Below are 21908 nucleotides of genomic sequence, written 5' to 3' on the forward strand. Positions count from 1 at the left end.
AGGGTATTTAGCTAGGTAGCTAATTCGTTAGCACAAAATAATGCTAGCTCTACCAAAGGTGAGGATGTAGAGATGATATTATTGGATTGATAAATCAGCCATATTGTCAGTTCGATAACATTTCTAAGTAACCTAAGAGTCATTCAAAGAGTGTGATGGAGAAAACTGGGGCTTACAGCAACAGCCGCACTGGTGAGTGACATTGTTGGAAACTAGCTGTGCACACTTAGTTAGTATTGGAACATGGACGGAGCTAGTGTAACTAAACATTTCTGTTCAGTTCAACGTGACTTTGCTGATTCCATCCCTCTGCTTTCAGCCATAAGAACAGACCTCAGCCTGCTCATTGAGTGTCTGAAGTTTCAGATGAAATCTCCTGAGCTACAGAAACAAGCTCTTCTCACCATTCACTCCATCTGTGAAAACAGAGGTAACTGCTCCATTAATGACAGAAATATTAACCCAAACCGTTTCATACACTCACTATCTCTCCTACAGCACCATCAGTCAGTCGGGTTTTTTATTTGGAGAGCAGTCGTTGAAGGAATTGATTTTCATTCACATATACAAAACTGTTTACTTTTCATTATTTCAGATGACAATGTGGACCTGCTGAGAGAAATGGGAGGTGTGGCATTTGTGTATAACCTCTCCAAATCCACTATTGTTCACTCAGATGTGAAGGAGACTGCACTTTTTACGCTGGGCACTCTCGCAGAGGCCAATGGTAGGTGTGAGAGTGATATTTCAGAAGCCCACTTCAGGGATGCCCCTATGAATGATGCAGTCCAAGAAATTGCATTGCAGCCCTCGAAGCCTCAGATGAATGTACATATTGTCCAGCGTCAAAGAGATGGGAAAGATACATTTATGTGGTGTTTGTTCATTTGTACAGTTGAAGATTTACTGGACAACAGGCAGGAAATTGCCTCCAAAAATCTTTGGTAGATCGCTAGGACACTGAAATAATTCATAGGCTACTTGCAAACTCTTCTATTGTTTTCTTTTCTGTAGATTATAGGATACTAAGAGCTGCAAAGGACACACACAGGATAGCTTTGTCACTGCTATAGAAAATTCTAATTTGAAATGCAGGTATCAGAGGCTGCTTATGAGATTAATGTAAGATGATTTGTGTATTTTATTTTGAAAGTGTACCCAAGCACGTATCGTGTTCTTTCTGAACTAAATTGATGAGACGTAGTATTTTCAAATGAATAAAGGTTCAACATATGGTTGATACTGATTTATATTGTTTCTTCTGGTAGTGTTTTCCAAGAATTCTCTGTGCAGAAAGGAGACATTTGCAGACCTTGCTGATTGGTTGATGAATGATGTCCCCCTGACACAGAAGAGAGTTTCTGTCTATTTGCTGTCTGTGTTGGTCGCCAACAACAGTAAGATAAAGATGCCCTCAGCTAACTCAGTGAATAAAGCTACAGGATCAGATATGAGAGAAATTTCATAAATATACAACAAAATGTATTGCTGAAATATTGTACATTTCATTTCAGAGAGTGTGATGATGATCACACTTTTTAATGTAGACCCTTGTAACCTGTTTGTGTGTCTGTGCTCTTGCAGAATTAGGACAGTCTTTAGCCCTAACTACTGGCTGCCTGGATATTCTACTGGACCTGTTCAGGTACTTATCAGTGATGTAGCTACAGTATTATCAGTCTCACCAAGTTCACACAGGTATGCAAAATCCACTCATATTAGCCCATACATACAGCTTTGATAGCATACTGAATGTTTAATTTACTTAAGTTCATAATGTCAAGTGGTTTCACAAAATTGATTTGTGTAAATTGAAGTTTTTCATTAATATAAAAGGAATTTAAAATATATGCAGGGTTCAGTAACACATTAAAAAAATCCTAACCTGCCAGGTTATACATGCAATATTTAATTTAATTCATTTCAGTGTATATGTTTTTGCAGGACTACTTTTCCCCTTTCCAAAGAGGCCACTGCAGTTATTGCTAATGCTCCTCACACTTACCAACTCTGGGCATCTGTGTCTAGTGCTCTCTGTGGATGTGTCTACAATCCTCAGAATGGTAATATCGTCTTTGTATTTTTGCCTTTAACAGAGGAGTTAATATGTATAACATATTTGCCCATTTCATCTTGGACTCAAACCATAGGATAGTTAATTTCATAGTATCTAGAGTAAGAACAGAAAAACAGTTTTAAATCAATTGATGATTTTTGTCTTCCAGAGGAGGGTCAGCGTATTTGTGTTGCAGCCTTTCCTATAATAAATGTCTGGCTTCAGCAGATTGCTCTGGCACGCACAGAGATTGTTCAATCAATTTGTTCCTTCATAGCGATGACAGTTGCCAGCAACTGTAAGTAAAAGTTTTGGCCAAGCTTGTAAACTGAAAACGATGTCCAAACAATGAAAAGACTTAAAACAAATCTTTGTTTTTTTCTGCAGGCTATGTTCAGGAGAGTTTTTCTGCCTCGGGGGGTTTGGAAACTCTCACTCGTTCACTCCTTCGTCTAGCCTCTGTGGCAGATACAAGCTCGTTGTCGTGCCAACTTTCAGTCATTATTTCCAAGACCCTGTCAGCTTGTGTTACTGATAACTGTGTGTATTGTTCCCTCACAAAGTTACATTTCAAATAACACAACCACAATTGTTTCTTTTTCCATTGACAATCTACGCTCTCTTCAGCTGCTCTGGCTTCAGGTCTGGCTCAGTATGGCATAGTGTCCCATCTCCTCTCTTTGCTGGCAAGCCCAAATCTGGACTTCCAGGACAGGCTTTCAGTTTTACTAACTCTGGGTCACTGCACCGAGGCTTCTGGTGAGAATGTATTTTTTATGTCTAATATTTTCTGCTAGTGCTGTATGTGTTAGATTCATATTTTAAACCACCAAAAAAACTTTCATCGTGATTCTTTATGCTGTCCAAATACTTTTTCACAACTGTGATTCTTCCTGTCTGCAGAGGACCACCAGTCACAGTTGGTGCAGTGTGGAGGCCTGCCCCTTATTATAACTTTACTCACAGAGGACACATGTGAGGAGGTCAGGAAGGCTGCTACGTTCATATTGCAGACCTGCAAACCGGCCAGTAAGTTCATCTAATTATTCAAGTACTTCACAATCCTTGTAGCTTCGTCATTCAAGACAGGACTCTAAATTAAAGAATGTAGACCTTTTAATTTACCATAGCCATGCACTTAAAAGAGGATAGCCTGGTTACCTGCAGCACATTAAGATGGGACACTTGAAACAGAGATGCAATTGGTACATTAGCTAACTTTAAAGCTGCATTGTCATTCATATAATTCTTTTACAAGTATTCTCAGCAGTAGTCTTTTAATATTTGAAAACAACAAATCATATAAATGGGTTTCTTTAGTATTGTTTATCAAAGAGAAATTAAATGTAAACTCCGTAGTTAGGGTGACACAAGGGAATATTCTTTGTGGAATATTTATGTTAAAGAAGTGTTAACATTCACTGAATTTAAACCTCAAATTAAAGAAATAGAAACAAATATATGACTGAATAGTTTGTGGATTGAGTATAGAATAGTTGGCTCTCAAAATAGCATGTTTGTCTGCCTGTGAAGCTGTTTCCTTGGTGCCTGGTCTGACGGCAGGATATGGGGAGGACAAAAACGTGGAGTCGCTTGCAAACATGGACAGCTTCAGGAGCGCAGCACAGGAGTTTCTCAGAAGGATTAACCAGCTAGAGGAGAAACAGGCAAAGGTTAAACATGCCTTCACACACATTACTGCCTATCAGTCATTACATAGCTTGGTGGCTCATGACGTGTTATTGTTCATCTGAAGGGTGCTGAGGACGAGCAGGAAGAGAAAGACCCACCAACTTCAACTGAAGGGCCACTTGCACCACCTCTGTTTCCAGCCTTACCTCTACAGCATGGAGAGAGCACCATCCCCACTGCATATAGACAGAGCAGCACTCACACACACATGGAAGCAGAGGGTGAAAACAGAGTTAAACTTCCAACTGTAAAAAATGTGGTTGTGAAGGAGTTTGCCAGTAAATTGAGGAAAATTAGTTGTCAGGAGGAGAAAGTTGAAACCAATAGAAGAGCTGAGCGGTGTTCTGAGTGCAAGGGTCCCAGAGCCAAGCTGTCATGTCATGAACGGTCAGTAGAGGAAGACAGAGAGCCACGTACACCAGACAGGTCAGTAGAATTAGTACTTTTTTGTCAGAAAAATGAAAAATGGTGGCTTTCATGAACAGTTTTTCTTCTGTTTTTGTTTGTTTAGTCAGTTGTTTAAGTCCCCAGCACCTGTGAGGTACAGTGCACCAATAGAAATTAACTGTGCTAATGAAGGTAAAGCTTTATGTCTTTAACATCCTGTTACAATAACTTATTTCTTTGCTAAAGGTTTCTGTTCTGTCAATATGTGGTTTATACAATGTTTGCATCTTTTGATGTCTAGAGTTACATGACTGTGACATGAGTGATGAGGGGGAAATCAAAGCAGAGGAATACTCAGTCTCTCTTTCCCGATGTGCAGGTACGAGAACATGAAGCTTAATCTTTCTTTACTTCACTGTAACTTTTTCCAATCCTGAAATGACCTTAATATGAAGAATGAACCATCATTTTATGTATGTATTTTTTTATTAATAGATTAAGTTTGCGTGAATATTTTGGTCCTTAGAATCTTGGATACTTCTTTTGGTATTTTTTCCAAGACTGAAATAACTGGTCATAAATAGTTAGAATCCCCCCGGGCCCGAAATCTGAACACCATAAGACCCACCTTCAGAGTTTATTCAAAGTACAGACATTTTATGTACGTTTGTTTCTTATTACTTTGTAAATGCCCAGGCTTTCTGAAGAGGCTTGGGACTGGCCATGCTCATACATCTGAGCTTTAAGGGAACACTCACCTTATCAATGTAAATTCAGCTATCAATCTTTTGTCAGCTACCCACATCTTTTCCTTCTCTTCTTCAGGCTGTGTGTTGCCTTTTGACAAAGTGACCAGTCGCACCTTTGCAAGTCTTCAAAGCTGCTGCCATCACAGCTGTGATATGCACAGGGCTCTCCAAGCAGCCACAGATCAATTCAGGGCTCATCACTGTAGCCTTCTGTTCAGGAGAGAGAACCAGAACCACTCTGTGGAGCTGACGAATCAAAACTCTGAGAGAGTGTCAAGAGCAGGACCACACAGAAGACAAGAACACCCGAGTGGTAAGAGTCTGATAGATCTAACAGTACATTCCAGCTATATATTGTAATTCCAGCAAAGCACAAGAGGAGCAGTTTACCTCTGTATTGAAAGCTGTGGCTCGGGGGGTAGAGTGGTTGTCCACTCACCTTAAGGTGTGTGACTGGGTGAATATGGCTTGTACTGCTAAGCTTTGAGTGGATAAGACTAGTAATTTAGTCAGTTTAATTAAATTTACCATTTTAGAATTGTAGGGTGACAGTTCATTTTTTCTCACATTACAACATAATCTTAATTCAGTCAATTCAGCATTTAAAACAACCACTTTATCATAAAACAAGGAAGTAAAAAAACTAAAATTAATGACCATGAGGTTTCACAACTGTGTCGACAAGCGTGTCTCTTGACTAGCTACGTGCAAATTGCTACAGCTGTTTTTAACATTTTAGTTGAACATAAATCTGTTTTTTTAACTCTGGTTACTCATGAGCAGAGAATCTTACTCATTTTGCATTGGCCCTTTTTTCAAGGTTGTTGTCTGCCTGACAAAGCACTAAGCTATAGATTGGAATGGATACGTTTTCCTTTTAGTCAAAATTCAACGCAATCATCCAAATATGGTCCGCCCCACAGTGTTTCCTTGTGGTACGAGGTACCTGTGTTTGTGTTTTTGTGTTTTCTTTTGGCTCTTCAAGTTTTAAATATTGTTTCGCCACTCACTATAACCTTTTAAGGATTGCAGTAGCTGACCTGTCAATGTATCATGGGTTGAGTCGTACTGCATTTGGCTGGAAAATATAATAAACAGATATAAAACCATGGGTATGGGCTTAATTTCAGACTTTGATCCATGTACTGTATGTGCTGTGTCTGGTTAGTAGAATAAATGTAAAAACTTTATGACGTCATGATTAGCTGTTTAAAACAGTTTTATGGAACAGTCAGTTTTATTCTCCTTGTCCTAACTATTATTATGATAAGCTAATAGAGAAACATGTATTGTCATCTCTAACTACTGCTGTCTTATCTGCAGTAAACAAGGTCTCCCTGACTCCCTTATGTAAAGAAGCAGGAAAACTCAAGCACTGCTTTCCAGAGGCCCACTGGAAGAAGCAGCATGGTAAGAAGCAAGTCAATTTTACATGCCTCTTTAACACAAGGTTGTCTCTTTTGTAATATGATAAGTAGAATTAAACTTAGTCGAGTTCATTCCAGCGCCAAGGCCCAACAGTCTCCTTAGATTCAGAAAAGCCTTAGAGCTAAGGCCACACCTCTGTTACACACTGGAGTTAGTTTAAGGTTTCTAGTGTTAGAGTATAGCAGTAGAAATCCCATCTAACCAAGAAATCACATTTAAAGCTGCTTGATCCACATTTTTATTTGGATCCGCACCATATTGCACACACATGGATATCACTCTCCTTAATTTGCCTCATTTGTTTCATCAAGATACAAAAATTATTTCCTGGGAAATTGTTGAAACGTCAAAAAAACAAAACTCACAATGTCAAAGAAAAAATATTCCTGGAACTGCCAATTTGTCCAGATCAGTGCCAAAATGTTTTCCTACCTGGTCCATTACCCATATTTCCAAATTTTGTGGAAATCCATTCAGTGGTTTTTTGCATAATCCTGTGAAAAGCAGTTTGACTGTTGTAAATACTTCTTCCTGAAAGCTAAACGAACTAATTGAACTCTTGCAAGCTGTTGCCTGATATTATTAGAAATAAGCTATTCATGTAACACACATGTACAACATTCTTCAAGTGTGTTATTTGGGTGTCATCTAACTCCACATTTCATAGGCATTGCTCTGACTCCTCTGCACAGAGGAGCTAAAAAGAGGATGGTCACTTCTCAAAACAAGACTGGTATGTATGTGATGTTATTAAATGCAATGTGCACTGTTGTCTTTGATACTTGTCATGTCTGAAAAGGCAGCACCTACTTGCAGGTAAATATGTGTGCAGCAGATCAAATTAAGTGTGTGTGTGTGAATGTTATGATTGAGAGCCTGTGATGGGAGCTGTCTTCTGCTGTGTGTTCTTGGCAGCAGACAAAGGCAGAAGGAATGTTGAACTGTGGCCAGTGTTCTCACAGTGCAGGCCAGAGCTGGTTGAGAGCAGCACAGCTGTATTAAGCTGTGTCACAATGTGTTTGTGTGTGTGTGCGTGTGACAGACTGAGATATTGTGTTATAATGTTTTTGAGTTGTCGCATAACAGTGAAAGGAGTGCAATTGCAGGGTGTCTGTCAGACTTTCTGTGACCTAAAATTTGCTACAGACTGGAGACTGACTGTCAGGCAGAGCTTCACTGTATCTTCATACCTCTCAGCCAAAATTATTTTCCAATGCTCACTTTGTGGGAGTCTACACTTAAAATAGTTTTTCTTCCACTGCAAAACCCACATTTTCATTCTTGCTCTGTTCTGTTCATCTGTTTTTTCCATCTTTCTCCGCCTCCCATAATGTATTCTTTTTCTGTCTTAATTCTGACCCCGCCTGCCTCCTCTTTCTCATCCGCCATACGTCTCTTTCTGTTTTGTAAGCACAACAGCTGTATTAGCCAAAATGGAGGAGTAAGGAAAGAGTGAAAAGATAAATTGTCTCTTTTTATATAAAGGCTCAGTCTTACACATATGCACACACACAGGCACCAATGCAAACTTTTTTTCTTTCAAACACAGAGAGAAGAGGGAGGGATAATCTTGGACATTGTGTTCTTGATAACAAGCCGAAGACTAGCACAGATCTCTGCTCCACTGTAAGAGTGTGAACGAATATTATCTGTCAAAAATGTTGATGTTTTATAACTTGTTAGGTTTTCCAGCAGCTTTTTATCACCATGACTCTGCTGCAGCGCATTAAGTTTACTGCCAGTAGTCAAGACGAAGTACCTCGACTTCACAGGCCCAGCAAATGTTTTTCTTATACGATATGAAAATCTGCAAAATCTTTTAGTTACAGCACACACAGTTTGGGTCAGATAGTTATTAGTTAGTTAATTATGAATTACACAAAAAATGCACAAGTGTGAAGTACAAGTGTGCATCCATGCACATGTGACTTGTCAAATAATCTGAACTCTCCTGTCTGTCTAATTCTTAGTTTTGCCTTTTCTCTCATTGTTAATATTATTTTCAGAGAAGACAGAGGAAGGACTTCTGCGTTGAGGAGGTGCATTACCTACTGAACGGAGTAAAGAGATTTGGCTTCTCTTGGAATTCCATCTTGTGGTCATATCCCTTCCAACCTGGACGCACCAATGTTGGCCTGGCCAAGAAATACAGGCAGCTAATGGTAACAAGAGAAACTCTGGAAATAAAGTGCTGGTGTTTCAAGATAAATGTCAAAATGCATTAAGATTAACGGCCTTACTTTCTGCTCGTCTTTGCCTTCAGAAACATAAAACCATGGATGATGTCACTGACCATTAATAATGGTCCTCTGGAAGTCAACAGCTTTGAGTTATCTCAAATACTTCTGTTTTGATTGTACAGTTATCCAAAGCTGTACACACTCCATATACCTCTAATTTATTGAGCCTGATTTTGAATACTTTGTATTAAGTTTGCTCTCTCTTCAACATAGTTTCTGCTGTAGTTTTAGTGTTTTGACAGATACTGTAAATTGTTTTTTTTACATTACATTAAACTAGTGTTTGAGTTTTTTAATGTTTCTGTCAATATCTTCACTATCAATATTTCTTTGTACTGGATTCATGAAGCTGCAGGCACTATGACGCGTGTTTACAGGATAATATCACTTGAGTCTCAGAAACCACTGGGATGTTTCTTAACAATTAATTGCTCCAGACTCTTGTGTGGATAAGATTTACCACATGTTAAGTATTCACCATTCTAGTTAAGTCATTTTGCTGTTGCACCATTATTTGATGAATCACTATCACATTGTGCAGGACCACTGTGTTGTCACATGTGCAACTGTCAGAGTTGATTGCTCAATGTTTTTAAGTTTAGGCAAAAAAAGGCCAAGCTTTAAATACTCTGTATTGAATACTCTACAGCTATTTTAGTACTGTTTGTAGGCCTTGTCATAGTTATTCACCAGTTTGGAGAATTTAATTAATTTAACCTACTATAAATTTTAAGATAAAAGTTGTTCTCATTTTAATACACTGAAAATTTGAAAATTGTTAACAAACTTAAAGGTACAGTGTGTAGAATTTTGTGATATCTAGTGTTGAAATTGCATGTTGCAGCTAAACACCCCTCACCCTCCTCTCTAAACATGAAAAAGTACCTGTGGTGGCCATCATTTGTCATCAAAACTCAAAAGGTGTTTAGTTTGTCCAGTCTGGACTAGTTAATACAAAGTATTTAAATATAAAGGGTCTTTTCTAGGCTAAAAAAATCTACAATTCATACAATTTAGATGAAATGAACTAGTGAAAACATCATGAGGATTATTCTACATAAGATTTCTGCCAATAGTTCCCTTTCACCTAAATCTTACACACTGGACCTTTAAACAATTACTTAGATGTGTAAAACACAAATGACTTGAGTTAAAGTTACAAAGTTATATCAACACAATTGCTAGCTTTAAATATAAAAATCTGTTTGTTGGGTATTTTCTTTTTCCAGTATATAAAACTTGATTTGTGTTTTCGTTTGAGTTTGACAACTTCTGCTTTTAATTTTTAACAAAAAGATAGTTTCAGGACAAAAACACAAGGATAGAGATCGCATCCCTCAGCCAAAGCTAACGCCCAATCTTGCCATACCCCACCCTTCCACTTAATTTCAATGTTGGCTCAGCAATTTTTGCGTAACATCCTTGACAAAACAGCCGTACACTAAAAAAACAACCTTAAAAACTCGTATTTAGTTTCCTTCCTTGATCGCTGCCACAAAAGCAAACCCCAATTTGTGTTTTCTTTGTATTTCTTCTTTTGGCCATTGTAATGCATTAAGAGACAGGAAATCAATAAGGACGGGGGGGTGACTTGACTGCAGCACATTTGTTTATTGAACTGAAACCCTCTGGTATGACATGAACGTATTTACTAAAGGATGACTTGACTGGGATCACTGACTAGAGCGCCGCTCCCTCTCCACGGAGACTCATCACCAGTGTGTTGTCAAAACCATGGGACTTACCAGTCAGCCGTGCCCTGTGGTGTGAGCTGTTAAAGTGAGGTGTGACCAGAAAAGGCCTAAATGTTTAATGTGAGTGGGACTTCTTATGGATTCTGGAACTGTGGTGATCTTCTCATACAGATTAAATGTTGTCTCCACTGTGAGCTGAATGTTGTACATCTTGGTGACATTGCATAAGTGTTCCTCCAGTTATTTTTTAGGGTTTTAAGTTTTTCAGCAGGCGTCTCTTAGCTCACTTCTCCAGTCAAGACACAGGGATAGTAATGCAGTGAGGGCCGGGGGGGAAGCATATGTGGAGCAGATTTCTCATGGACTGAAATGCAGTCACACTGAGGACTTTTGACCCAGGCCCCCCGAAAACCTCCCTCCTCTGGAAAGAATGTGGCCTAGTCTCTCCCCCTACTCTTCTTGTCCTCTTTCCCACGAGACTGCGAGAAGCCGCTGTCTCTATTACAAGATCTAGCTGTGTTGACTGTAATTTGATTTCCATGTGCACTGTGTCCCATACGTGTACGAGCCTGTTGTTCAGTATGCTGTGTCATGAAGAAATCTCCCTATTGCTCAAGTGTGTTCATTTAACAGATCCCTGCCTGGCACACATCCCTTGGGTCCTAGTGGAGCCGGGTCACATTCCACGTTCAGTGTGATGGGACGAGAATACAGCTACTGTACATCTGGAGCTGATGAATGTGACGTATCGCACCAGCTCGCTTTTATTTCACTTCTTTTCTCTGAACGTTCAACATGGTCTAACATTATTTCCTCTACTTAGAAAAAACAGGATGCATGACGATACCACACATGAAATAATTTTATTTCCACAACCAAGGCACGACTTTAATTCTAAAAAACACCTGATAATACAAGATTTCTATTCCTGTTGGAGGAATATTGCAAAATCCAAACAAGTATTTTAAAGCAAAAATGTTTATTGAAAACTTGTATATAATCAGATACAAATATGCTCTCCATTTTTGGTCGCATTGCTATTGTCCCTTATACCTGTCGTTTTGAATTAATGGATTATCCACTTCAAAAAACATACTTTTCCCTTTGCACTCAATTAACATGATTATTTGCTACTCTATCATATAACTTTTAGGTTTTCATAAAGCAACAGCACCTCTTTCAAGTCCCTATGAGAAATACATTTAAATTCTTGCCCTGTGAATTTTGCATAGAGGAAGATCTCCGTGTCCATCAATAAACGTAAGTAAACCTATATCCCCTGTCCTGCTTGAGCTTCTGTACTCATCACCCACAGATAGTATATGGCAGTATACATGTATCCAAAAACATAAATGTGTCAGTATTTAGACATCATTATGTTCACTTGGCACATCTGGTTCATTTTGAAAGAGAAAATAAGCCGTTCCCCTTTATTAGGCTGCACACATGAGGAATCAATCATTGTATTTGTGAAGTCAGAAGTCATGAAAAAGGTTAAAAAGTGTTTCACAGAAAAAAATATCTATTCACTTCTTTCGCTTATTGGATTCAAATCAGCTCGGCAGACAGGCTGATGTCTGTGATGGGAGGGTCATCTGGGATTGTGACATCAATGGGGATGAGGTCATTTCCTTTCAGATCTAACTTGTGCAGGAGTCCACTAATGCTTTCCTCTTCGACATGACTCACGATCTGCTCCAAATTCTCTGCGGCCTCCACCTCCGCCGGCTCTTCCAGAGACTCAGACTTTTCCAGCTCAAACGTGCAGATCTCAGCAATGTCTTGGCACTCCTCGCCTTCTGGGATGTCTGCGGGCTCATCTTCATCGACTGGTTCAGGGGTGGGAGTTGGGGAGGGAGGAGTGTCAACAGGTTGGGGAGGGACATCAGGGACAGCCAGGTCAATCAAAGGAGCAGAGATAGGCTCTGGCTCAGGGGAGGACTCAGTGAGCATGTCTGTGGGTTGCTCCAGAGCCTCAGCCGGGACTGGTGGTAACTCTGAGGTGGGCTCCAGGACAGCCTCAACTTCCACATGGGGATCTGAGAGAGGCTCTTCTTGAGGAACAGGTTCTGGATCCAGGGAAATCAGAGCCTCAGCAGCAGGTTTTGGTTCTGCAACAGGTTCTGGTTCTGCAACAGGTTCTGGTTCTGCAACAGGTTCTGGTTCTGGAGGGGATGGTTCGCTGATTGAGTCCAGAAGGTTGGGTTGGGCTGGAGCTTCCTCTTTAACAGGCTCTGGTTCAGCATCATTTAACCCAGCGTAGCAAGCAACAGCCTCTACCCCTTTGCACGCCAACTGTGTCACACACTCACCCACCACCACATCGAGATTCTTTGTCTCCACAGCCTCTTGGGTGCAGGGTATCGCAGACTCTTCTGCTGGCTGAGCAACTGCTGTCTCCTCTGCTGCAGTCGTCTGCTCAGGGACAGTCTCGTCTCGTTTTCTGCTGAACTTGTTTCCCATGGTGAACCTGTGCAGAGCTTCAAGAAATGAGAATCAGATTATTTTCAAGGATCAGATGTCCAATTTTATTAGTCAAGTGGTTGCAAAAAGCAAGTTATAACCTTTGTCAAGGAGGTTAAGTCTGTTTGTTGGTTTGTTTGTAAACAAGATTACACAAAAACTACTGGACAGATTACCATGAAACCTGCTGGACAGATGCCATATGGGTCCAGGAAGAACCCATTACATTTTGATAAAGATTGGGATCAGGGGGCGGATCCAGGAATTTCTTATAATTTGTTTTTTTGTAGTTGGTAAAAAAGTCTCTCTAAGCCATTGGAAACCTAACTTTTTGGGTGAAATGCAGGGAAATGTTTCTATTATCTATCAGGATTTTTGCTGAGCAATGTTGTGATGCCACAAAATACAGTATCTTGTGTTTCCCAGTATAACAGTCACATGAGAACAGTGAGTTTTATGTCTGTATGTGTATGTGTGTGTGTGTGTGTGAGTTTTTTTGTAAATATGTTGATCTGTGTTTTTGTTAAGTTAAGTCTGCAAAATCCAATTAATATATATATTTTTTTAACATGGCATGATCAGACATAATTTATGATTTAAAAAAATAGGTGCAATTTGGTGCAGCTTGGTTATATTTCAGGAGACTGTTGGGCCTTGGTGGAGGTGTGAGCTGCACCGAGTGTAATGGTAGTTTTCTTTATTTGTCCTTTATTTAACCAGGAAAGTCCCATTGAGATAAAAAAAAAATCTTCTATAAGGGAGTCCTGGTCAAGATGGGCAACAGTGAAGTATATTATAATGAAGTACAAAGTATATCATAATATTTCATATTCCTGTGGTTGCTGATTGCATATTAAGTTGACACTTAATTTGCAAATATACAACATTATTCAATGTTACAAAACAACAAAAATGAAAGAAATAAACTTAACTAAAGTTGTCAAGATTGATTTCACAATGTGTGCAACGGATATTCCAGTCTGTGCGTTTTGGTACATAATGTTTTCTTGAGCCCAGGGGCAGCAGCATGTAACACACACTGTGTTCTGTACAGCGTGGTCCATAGGGTGAATGTGTGCCTTCGATTCTTTCTTTGCACCTCATCACAATGAGGCATGAGTCGGAGACATATTTAGACGAGCAGAGCATTTAATAAATACAAATGAAAGGTTTTGTTCTCCCTGTGTTCGTGTGAAACAACCACACCTTGTTCCCAATGTGTCGTTCGTCACAACCCTGGATCCACATGCTCACATACACTTTAACAACATGATGCCAGCACAAACCCGCATATGATTAATTATCAATGCAAACACATCTAATCATTAATGCTCAGAGCAAAAGGAACAAAGAAGCTGCAGCAGACGACCCCGCCTCCCTCCTCGTGCTGAACAAAAAGTCTAAACCCTCCAAAGTGCACAGAACAACACGCTTGTAGGTTTAAAGTTAAAAAGAAATAGCTGGAACATGAGTGTCACCAACCTTTTTCAACCCTTTTTCCCGTTGCGGTGAAATGTGGTAACGCTGCAGATGAGCTCGCACTCGACTCTGAGAAGAACGCTCTCCAAACTGTCTGCTTAAGCGCGCTACCGGCTGAAAGCGCGCCCCCTGCACGTTCACGATCCAGGCTCGAGGCTCAGACTGCAGGCGACGCGTTCATGACATAGAGCAGCACTGTCGCAGATTCACAAAAGTAAGTAAACTACAAACAAATCAAACTGCACAACTTCTGCACTCTGTCCAACTTTAAGAATTAGTATTTATACTCTGTGATTCCAGAGTGATCGCCAAAACAAAACGCTGGACTGTTTATCTTAATATTCTCTTCTGGTTTCGATTTTAAAGCGTTCAGTCAGACATAAACAAAGGGATCAGCTGATCTGCCCGAGGTTGAATATTAAACCCCTGACTCAGTTGCTGTTGTGTCACAGGTGTGTTTGTGCTGTGAACTTCAGAAGTGTCCCACTCTAAGTTCATTACTGACGATGAAGGCGTATTTTCACCCATTCTGAATTCATAGATCATTTGTCAAATACCTTTACTCTATGTGAATCACAATCCTTATAATCACCTCGTCATGCATTGATTTCTGTCAATATGAATATTCAATCTACAGGTCAGAGGTCATGGGGCCTGAATCAGCTGCGACCAGCTCCGTCCTCTCTGTGAACAATCCCACCAGACGCATCCTATGCATTTCAATGTGGCTCCTGTTCATCTTCGCTCAGGTGTTGGCCTCCTTGTTTCTCTCTGCTGGTGTGTTCATCCGCTCCGATGACGTCTTCATCAGCCCCTTTCAAATTTGTCCAACACATGAACACGTTGACATGCGCTGCTACCCTTTCAGTGGAGCTGAGACTGAGATATTCATTAACTTCCTCGTAATAGTGGTTATCCTGGGTGTGTACATTCCAGTAGTGCTGGTGCCCTTTTCCTTGTTGGCCATGCTGTTCCTGGCCTACACCAAAGATGGAGCCCTGCTGTGCCTCAGCGTGGTCTGCCAGGCTGCGTCAAGCCTGCTCATCATGACCGCCATCGTTGTGTTTTTGCTCCTCAATCTGCCGTATGTGGCCTGGACACACATGACCCTCTGGTTTTACACCTGTGTGGGTGTGCAGGTTCAGCTGGTGATCACCGCTGTGCTGACCCATGTGTCGAGGAGGAGGATCTATTGTGACTGACCAGACTGGAAGTAGTCGGGTCCAAACTGTCCCTGCTTCAGCTTGGGACAAGTGTTCTTAAAGATTCACAAAAGGGAAGTAATTTTTATCTGTGAAAAGAAGGAAAAAAATTATGAGTGTTACAATTAAATTGAATTTCAAATAATAGAATTATTATTGTTACATTATTGTTCGACTTTTTCCTAAAGTTCCAGTGTGTAAGATTTAGGTGAAAGGGATCTATTGGCAGAAATTGAATATAAAATAATCCTAGTGATGTTTTTACTTGTGTGTTAATATTTGTTTTCTTTACCCTAGAGCCTTTATATTGAAATACTTTATATTTATATTGGGAGCAGGTCCTCTATATAGAGGCTGTCAGGGTTTTTACAGTCGCCCAAACTGGACAAACTAAACACCTTTTGAGTTTGTATGACAACTGAAGACCACCACAGGTTCTCCTTCATGTTTGGAAGGTGAGGGGTATCCAGCTCCTACACGCTACTTCACCACTAGATGTCACTCAAGTCTACACACTGAACCTTTAAGCTGACGAAAACCAAAGCAGTTATGATAGATCAGGATGTATATACATTTCATTTATGAATATTTATTTAAATGACATTATTAATTGTGAATTGTTATTCTTCCTTTTTGTTGAATCAGTGTTTTTGTTTCCTCATACAATGACTTTACAGTATAGTGCTCAGTAGAAACTCATTCAATGTTCAGTGCTGTTGTTCATGGAAGGTTTCTGCTTTGATTGGTCAACTTAACATCTGTAGTGATTTACTGTAACTACAGATGAAAAAAGTTTAAAAAAAAGTATTCATTCATGTTAAACAAAAGAAGAAATGCTGAATTTAAATGTGAATAAGTCTGTGGTTAGTAAACACAAAGAGTGTGTTTGTAAAGCCATCACCATAGTTTTAACTCTGTAGATCTGTCAGGCCCCTGGAGCAATCAGCTGCACATGCAGCAGATTAAGATTCCTCTATGGTCCCACACACAGTATGCAAATTGGGGATCACACATGGAACAGTGGGCAGCCATGAAGGCTTTATTGGGGAGCAATTGGAGGGTTTGGTGCCTTGCTCACAGGCACCTTGGCAGTGCCCAGGAGGTAAACTGGCACCTGGACTTGAACTGGCCACCCTCCGGTTCCCAAACCAAGTCGCTATGGACTGAGCTATCACCTCCCTTGTAAAACAGAGTGGCCAGTACAGGCAGGTGGTGCTTTGTGAGTGAGGATGGCCCCTAGGGGGCATCCCACACACCATACCCTTCCTCACAAACCCATATTCACCATGTCGAGTGGAGCAGGGCCACAGCTATACGCAGAGCAAGCCTCTGGACAGACTAAACCTTTGGAGGGGGTTGATCAGATTTGTATTCTGGCAACATATCAGTATTGGTATTTCCAACTGTAGTGGGTGTGATGAATAACAATAAACATCTTTGTACGACTAATAAGGTAAATCCTGTCATGTTTTATAATGTATAATTATGTTTAGTATCTTACTGCAGGAAGGAAGATGTTACATGAGTTTATTGTCACAGATTGGTCTACTGCTCTGCCTTGTGTGTGTGTGTTTGCGGTGTGTGTGTGTGTGTGTGTGTGTGTGTGTGTGTGTGTGTGTTTGTGTGTGTGTGTGTGTGTGTGTTCCCGTTTCCAGCAGCACTCAGAAGCATCGGAGGGAGCAGGATCAAATCAAGACAGCAGCTGATCCTAAAGGTAAGTAGACTGCAAATAAAATTAAACTGCAGAGTCATTTAACATCGTCAGTTTTTATATTTGTACTTAGATTAGATTTCTGACTTATTTTGATAAAACTGGTTTCACTTTTGGTTTCTTTTTGATGTGAGGTGACTGTGATGGTTGAGCACATAAACACGATCAGCCTGAGTCACAGGAACTTATCCACATATTAATGCAGTTAACACCTCGTGTGAGTTGAGTAATGCCTGACCAAAATCATGTTAGACAGCTTCCTCATTTATGCTTTAGATCAAACTTGAAGCTTTTTGGTTTGACTGTCCGCACGTACATTAGACCAGTAATCCTCTCTGTCCACAGAGCCATGGTGTAATAAACTCACATATTAAAGTAAGAACAACTGAGGCCCATTAATATAATTATTTTATTCAGCACTGTGATCACTGGTCAGAAATTCAGCCATCAGGCATCTGTGCAGAGGATTTTACTTCACCAATCATGATAAGAGGTAAGTTCATTCATAAATACTGAATTCATTGGTCATTTTGTCAAATAAGTTGAAGCATAATTCATGTACTGATTTCTGTCAATATGAACTTTACATCTACAGGTCGGAGGTTCCAGTCTCAACAGGCAACAGCTGTCGCTATCCTTACTATGAACAATCCCACTGGAAACCTTTTATGGATTTCATTGTGTCTCCTGCTCATCTTGACTCAGGTGTTGGCCTCCTTGTTTCTCTCTGCTGCTGTGTTCATTCGTTCCGATGTCATCCTCATCAGCCCCTTTCAAATTTGTCTAACACATGAACACGGTGACATGTGCTGCTACCCTTTCAGTGGAGCTGTGACTGAGATTAAAATTGTCCTGGGTTTGTATGTTCCAGTGCTGCTGGTGGCCTTTTCCCTGTTGGCCATGCTGTTCATGGCCTACACCAAAGATAGAGCCCTGCTGTGGGTGAGCCTTGTCTGCCAGGCCGTGTCAAGCCTGCTCATCCTGACTGGCATCATTGTGTTTTTGCTCCTCAATCTGCCGTATGTGGCCTGGGAACACATGACCATCGGGTTTTACAACTACGTGGCTGTGCAGGTTGAGCTGGTAATCACAGCTGTGATGACCAATTTGTTATAAATATAAAAGTGCAGTGCCTGTTGTAAGCCTGCCTGCCTGCCTAGAATATACTGTAACTTTGTTGTTTGTGTGTAGAGCTTTTTCATGATGCAGACTAAAGTAAGAAAACCTGTGTCCATGGTTTATCTGCAATGACTGATTTATTTAAGTGCTGTTATTTTGCAACAGTGCATATTAGATAGTCAGACCCCAAAATGTTATTCAGCTGAATATAAAGCATTGCAGCTTGACAATAAATGTTGGGCTTTCACTTTGTGGACACATTGCCAAACAGGAAGTGATTGTATGAATGTTGTTGACATGACTGAGATCAGCACCTATCCTGTAAGATGTAGAAGAACATCTAGAGTGCTATAGAGTGCTGGTCGCCTGTTTATTCCATTGTATTAATAGTGAAAGCATCGTGTGATATTTGCGCCACATACAGACAGAAAGACGTTTGTAGAATTAGTATCGTATTTTAATTTGTTCCATGTTAGTTGATATGTTTGCTGAAGGACAAAAGCTGACGAAAAGAAAACCAAAGCAGTTACAACAGATAAGCTGACAGATATTATCTTAAATCATATTTATTTAAATTATATTGAACTCTTTTATTTAACCATTACCAGGCATGAGTGTTATTATTTATCAATTTAATGTTAATTTTTAACAACCAAAGTAAAACCTCTTCATTAATTCATGTCGTTCAAAAAAGTGAAAATGTATCAGCTCTATGAACACAGAATAAACCATGTCAAGCCTCACTCTAAGATTCTTGGTTGTGTTAAATCCAGCTTTGCCACATTTTACCTCGCAATACACCAGTTTTCAGCTCCACAGACGCAGTTCTGCTGGGACTGCCTTGTGAAATTGTAATTTGGGTAACATTCCCCCATAAGAGAAGATTTTCCTTTGTTCTAAAACACACATTTCAGAGCGATTCATCATCAGGTGAAAAATATTTCACGTACAAGCTGTAAGCCATCGTCCTCTGCATCTGCTGGCGTCTGTGAGCGCTCCACAGGTCTGTCAGGGTCCAGCTCAGGGTTCAATAGACCACCAGGGCCCTGAACCGGTCCTGACCTCTGACCCCGGAGTCCCTGGCCCTTTGTGTACGGCAGCGTCTCCACCTCAGTAATGTCCAAGTCTGTTTCTGAAATGTATGTGACCTCCTGAGCATCAGGGCAGTCCGAAGACTCCTCTTCTAAAGCCTCGACCGCTGGCTTTGCTTTGGTCTTTGAAGAAGCAGGTTTCTCTCTGATCATCACAGTGGTGTCAACTGCTTTGTCACCAACCTGCAAGACAGGACAACCACGTTTTAGACAGTGGTTCAGGGAATAACCTGCATTTTATCGCCTTTGCAATAAATGGTAAAAAATATGATTCTGTAAAGTACAAAGTGGGCCTGATTATATTATATTCTAAGTTAGCTAACTTTGTTTTTAATGAAAATATTTTTCGATCATACTTTTTTTAATTTAGTGTTGATTCTCCAGTACTATAACATGTGTTTGTTATTTTTATTTTGTATTTATCAATTCTATTTAAGTAAGTCTATATCATAACATATATGTATTGATATTTCATAAAATATTTAAATACATATTTGATACAATATGTAAAATGTAGTTTTAATTCTCATGAAAATTCTTTAAATTGCTTCTCCGTTGTTGGACTTTCCGTGTCATTTAGACTTGTCAGCTCTGTGTTTCCAGGCTGTAGGAGTTTGTGACATAATGAAAGTTATAATTATATATGACACAATGTTTACAAGTCATTCATCTGTCAGGACAGGTTTCTCCTAAACAGCGGCACCTTGTGGTCCAGAGGGAGAGCAGCACCCTGGCAGGCAGTACTGGTGAGATACGACACAGCAGCTTCCAGCAGCTCTTCCTCGTTCATACAATAGAACACAGACCTGAAAACACACCGACGAGTTTCTGTTCAACCGATGAATCACACAAACCAGACTCCATGTTGTTGTTTTCATGCATTACCTCGTTACTTTGGATTTGCTGCCGCTCTTCTCTTTCACCGTGTCTTTGTTTGACATCCATGTTGGGAGAGTCCGATGATTCTCCGACATGTTGGATTCGTTCACACGTGCACTGCTCCACGGACGCGTACACGTGAAGCTGTGTGAACATCAAAGGCTGTGATTGATAATAAACATCGAATTTACTGGATAGAAAACAAGATCAAAGCGCTGAACGTGTCCGAGGAGTCGAGTCACCACATGGGCCGACTGAGTCTTCATCGCCACCTAGCGGACAAACAGCGAAATGCGAAACAAAAAATAGATGAAGAAAAGTAAAGCCAATACATTAGGTGACCTTAAACATCTTCAGTTAAAACCAAACCAAATTGAACGCAGCCCAGTTCAAGATAAAAACAAATCATAATTGATAATAATCACAATAAATGTCACATTATGTTCTTCTAGATTTTTGCTCCTGACACTTGATACACAATACATTAGCCGTCAAAACAAATCACAAATATGCCCCTTAAATCTAGTAGAGTATAATGAAGGCTATATTGTGCTGAAGTGAGAATTGTTATTCTTATTCTTATAAGAAGTACTTTATTACTCTCCACCGCTGATATCTAGCTACATCCAGCTGTCTTTCACATCCCCACCCTGTTTTTAGATTTTACATATATATATACAGTATATTGGTGTATAATACAATAAATGTCTGTCTTTTCACTATCCTCACTGATGTCTGCCTTCTAGAAATGTACACACACACACACACACACACACACACACACACACAGTGGGTGAGAACAATTTGTCGATGTTGGAATTAATCAGCGTTGCAGCAGCGTGGTTTGCAATTAAAACTGTGTTGCATCTTATCATCCAAAGTCACATCTCTCACCCTGTTGTCTTGAGTTCATTTTTAAATAAAAGTTGAACTATCTTTTTTTTAAATGAACTATTCCACTTAAGTATTTTTTGCATCTTACTCACAAATGTGTATGTTGAGTCTCTTACCACTAATGCTACACTTCCTTTTAATAATCATCACTTAGGAGTTTTTACTCCCATTCTTCAAGATGTGTCAGACCATCATAGTTGATGCCTTGAAATGTATTTTTTAATTGTGAGGACACAGAGAAGCTCTGATGGTTTCTAATCCTGTGCCCTTTGCTCGAAAATCCCTGCTAATCTTGTGAAAACCCGACAAAACCTTTCCTCACCTTTGCCCTCTTTTCTCCTCTCGCTGTTCTTTTATCACCCTCTTTCAATCTGTGGTGTTCAGAAAAACCTCGTATCAGACTCTCACTTTCTATCACTTTGTACCCAAAGCTGCCCTCTCTCACTCGGGCCTATTTTAATTATTTCTCTAAAGCCCCTTCCCACATGTGCTTAGGCCTTGATTGCAAAGACCGGCTTTATATATTTGACTAAATTAAAAAGTGGGGAGGGAAAAAGAGTGTGTTAACACCCAGCTGCACGCACGATGTAATTTTCCCTAAAGCGCTGGAGTTCAGCGCATTTTAGGAACAACAAATAGTCAGAGAGTGACGCATGACTGGAATCACCACTGAATGTTGAGTGGTGTCACCACATTGTTGTTATTTACAGCAGATGCACATAAAAAATAATTATTAGACAAGAATAAAATGGTTTTCAGTGAAATACTATTTGTTTATCCATGCAGCTGCTTCCTTTCCATATCGTTTTTGTTTGTTACTAGAC

At 40.0% G+C, this 21908-nt stretch overlaps 3 protein-coding genes and 2 long non-coding RNA genes across 7 annotated transcripts; 3 read left to right on the forward strand and 2 right to left on the reverse strand.

Annotated features, from left to right (window-relative positions):
- Positions 1-13: 13 nt before the first annotated feature.
- terb1 (telomere repeat binding bouquet formation protein 1) lies at positions 14-8844 on the forward strand. 3 transcript variants are annotated; one of them, XM_020078713.2, is made up of 20 exons: positions 14-192; positions 320-430; positions 596-727; positions 1269-1397; positions 1585-1645; positions 1945-2063; positions 2226-2354; positions 2444-2596; positions 2684-2815; positions 2960-3085; positions 3590-3729; positions 3813-4174; positions 4260-4327; positions 4437-4514; positions 4961-5197; positions 6208-6294; positions 6980-7045; positions 7862-7938; positions 8319-8474; positions 8576-8844. In XM_020078713.2, exons 1-20 carry the CDS (start codon positions 156-158, stop codon positions 8609-8611), a joined length of 2436 nt encoding a protein of 811 aa, XP_019934272.1. In that variant the 5' UTR covers positions 14-155; the 3' UTR covers positions 8612-8844. The 3 variants fall into 3 exon arrangements, 2 of the variants coding, with proteins under 2 accessions (XP_019934272.1, XP_019934273.1); XM_020078714.2 differs by having other exon boundaries at positions 3620-3729; XR_011243540.1 differs by lacking the exon at positions 7862-7938.
- A 2251-nt stretch (positions 8845-11095) lies between these two features.
- LOC109624691 (cell surface glycoprotein 1-like) lies at positions 11096-14326 on the reverse strand. The gene is made up of 2 exons (XM_020079551.2): positions 14192-14326; positions 11096-12726 (listed from the first exon to the last, which is right to left on the reverse strand). Exon 2 carries the CDS (start codon positions 12707-12709, stop codon positions 11795-11797), a length of 915 nt encoding a protein of 304 aa, XP_019935110.2. The 5' UTR covers positions 12710-12726; positions 14192-14326; the 3' UTR covers positions 11096-11794.
- On the forward strand, positions 14238-16839 carry LOC138410899 (uncharacterized). The gene is made up of 2 exons (XR_011243541.1): positions 14238-14402; positions 14826-16839. It is a non-coding gene; the product is annotated as an uncharacterized lncRNA (long non-coding RNA).
- A 151-nt stretch (positions 16840-16990) lies between these two features.
- Positions 16991-17869, forward strand: LOC138410900 (uncharacterized). The gene is made up of 3 exons (XR_011243542.1): positions 16991-17104; positions 17519-17594; positions 17697-17869. It is a non-coding gene; the product is annotated as an uncharacterized lncRNA (long non-coding RNA).
- A 786-nt stretch (positions 17870-18655) lies between these two features.
- LOC138410898 (uncharacterized) lies at positions 18656-20475 on the reverse strand. The gene is made up of 3 exons (XM_069528949.1): positions 20197-20475; positions 20015-20117; positions 18656-19494 (listed from the first exon to the last, which is right to left on the reverse strand). The coding sequence occupies exons 1-3, from the start codon at positions 20283-20285 to the stop codon at positions 19147-19149; spliced, it is 540 nt and encodes a 179-aa protein (XP_069385050.1). The 5' UTR covers positions 20286-20475; the 3' UTR covers positions 18656-19146.
- Between the last annotated feature and the right edge of the window lie 1433 nt (positions 20476-21908).

This window comes from Paralichthys olivaceus, chromosome 7, assembly GCF_024713975.1.
Source record: "Paralichthys olivaceus isolate ysfri-2021 chromosome 7, ASM2471397v2, whole genome shotgun sequence".
NCBI classification, from domain to species: Eukaryota; Metazoa; Chordata; class Actinopteri; order Pleuronectiformes; family Paralichthyidae; genus Paralichthys; species Paralichthys olivaceus.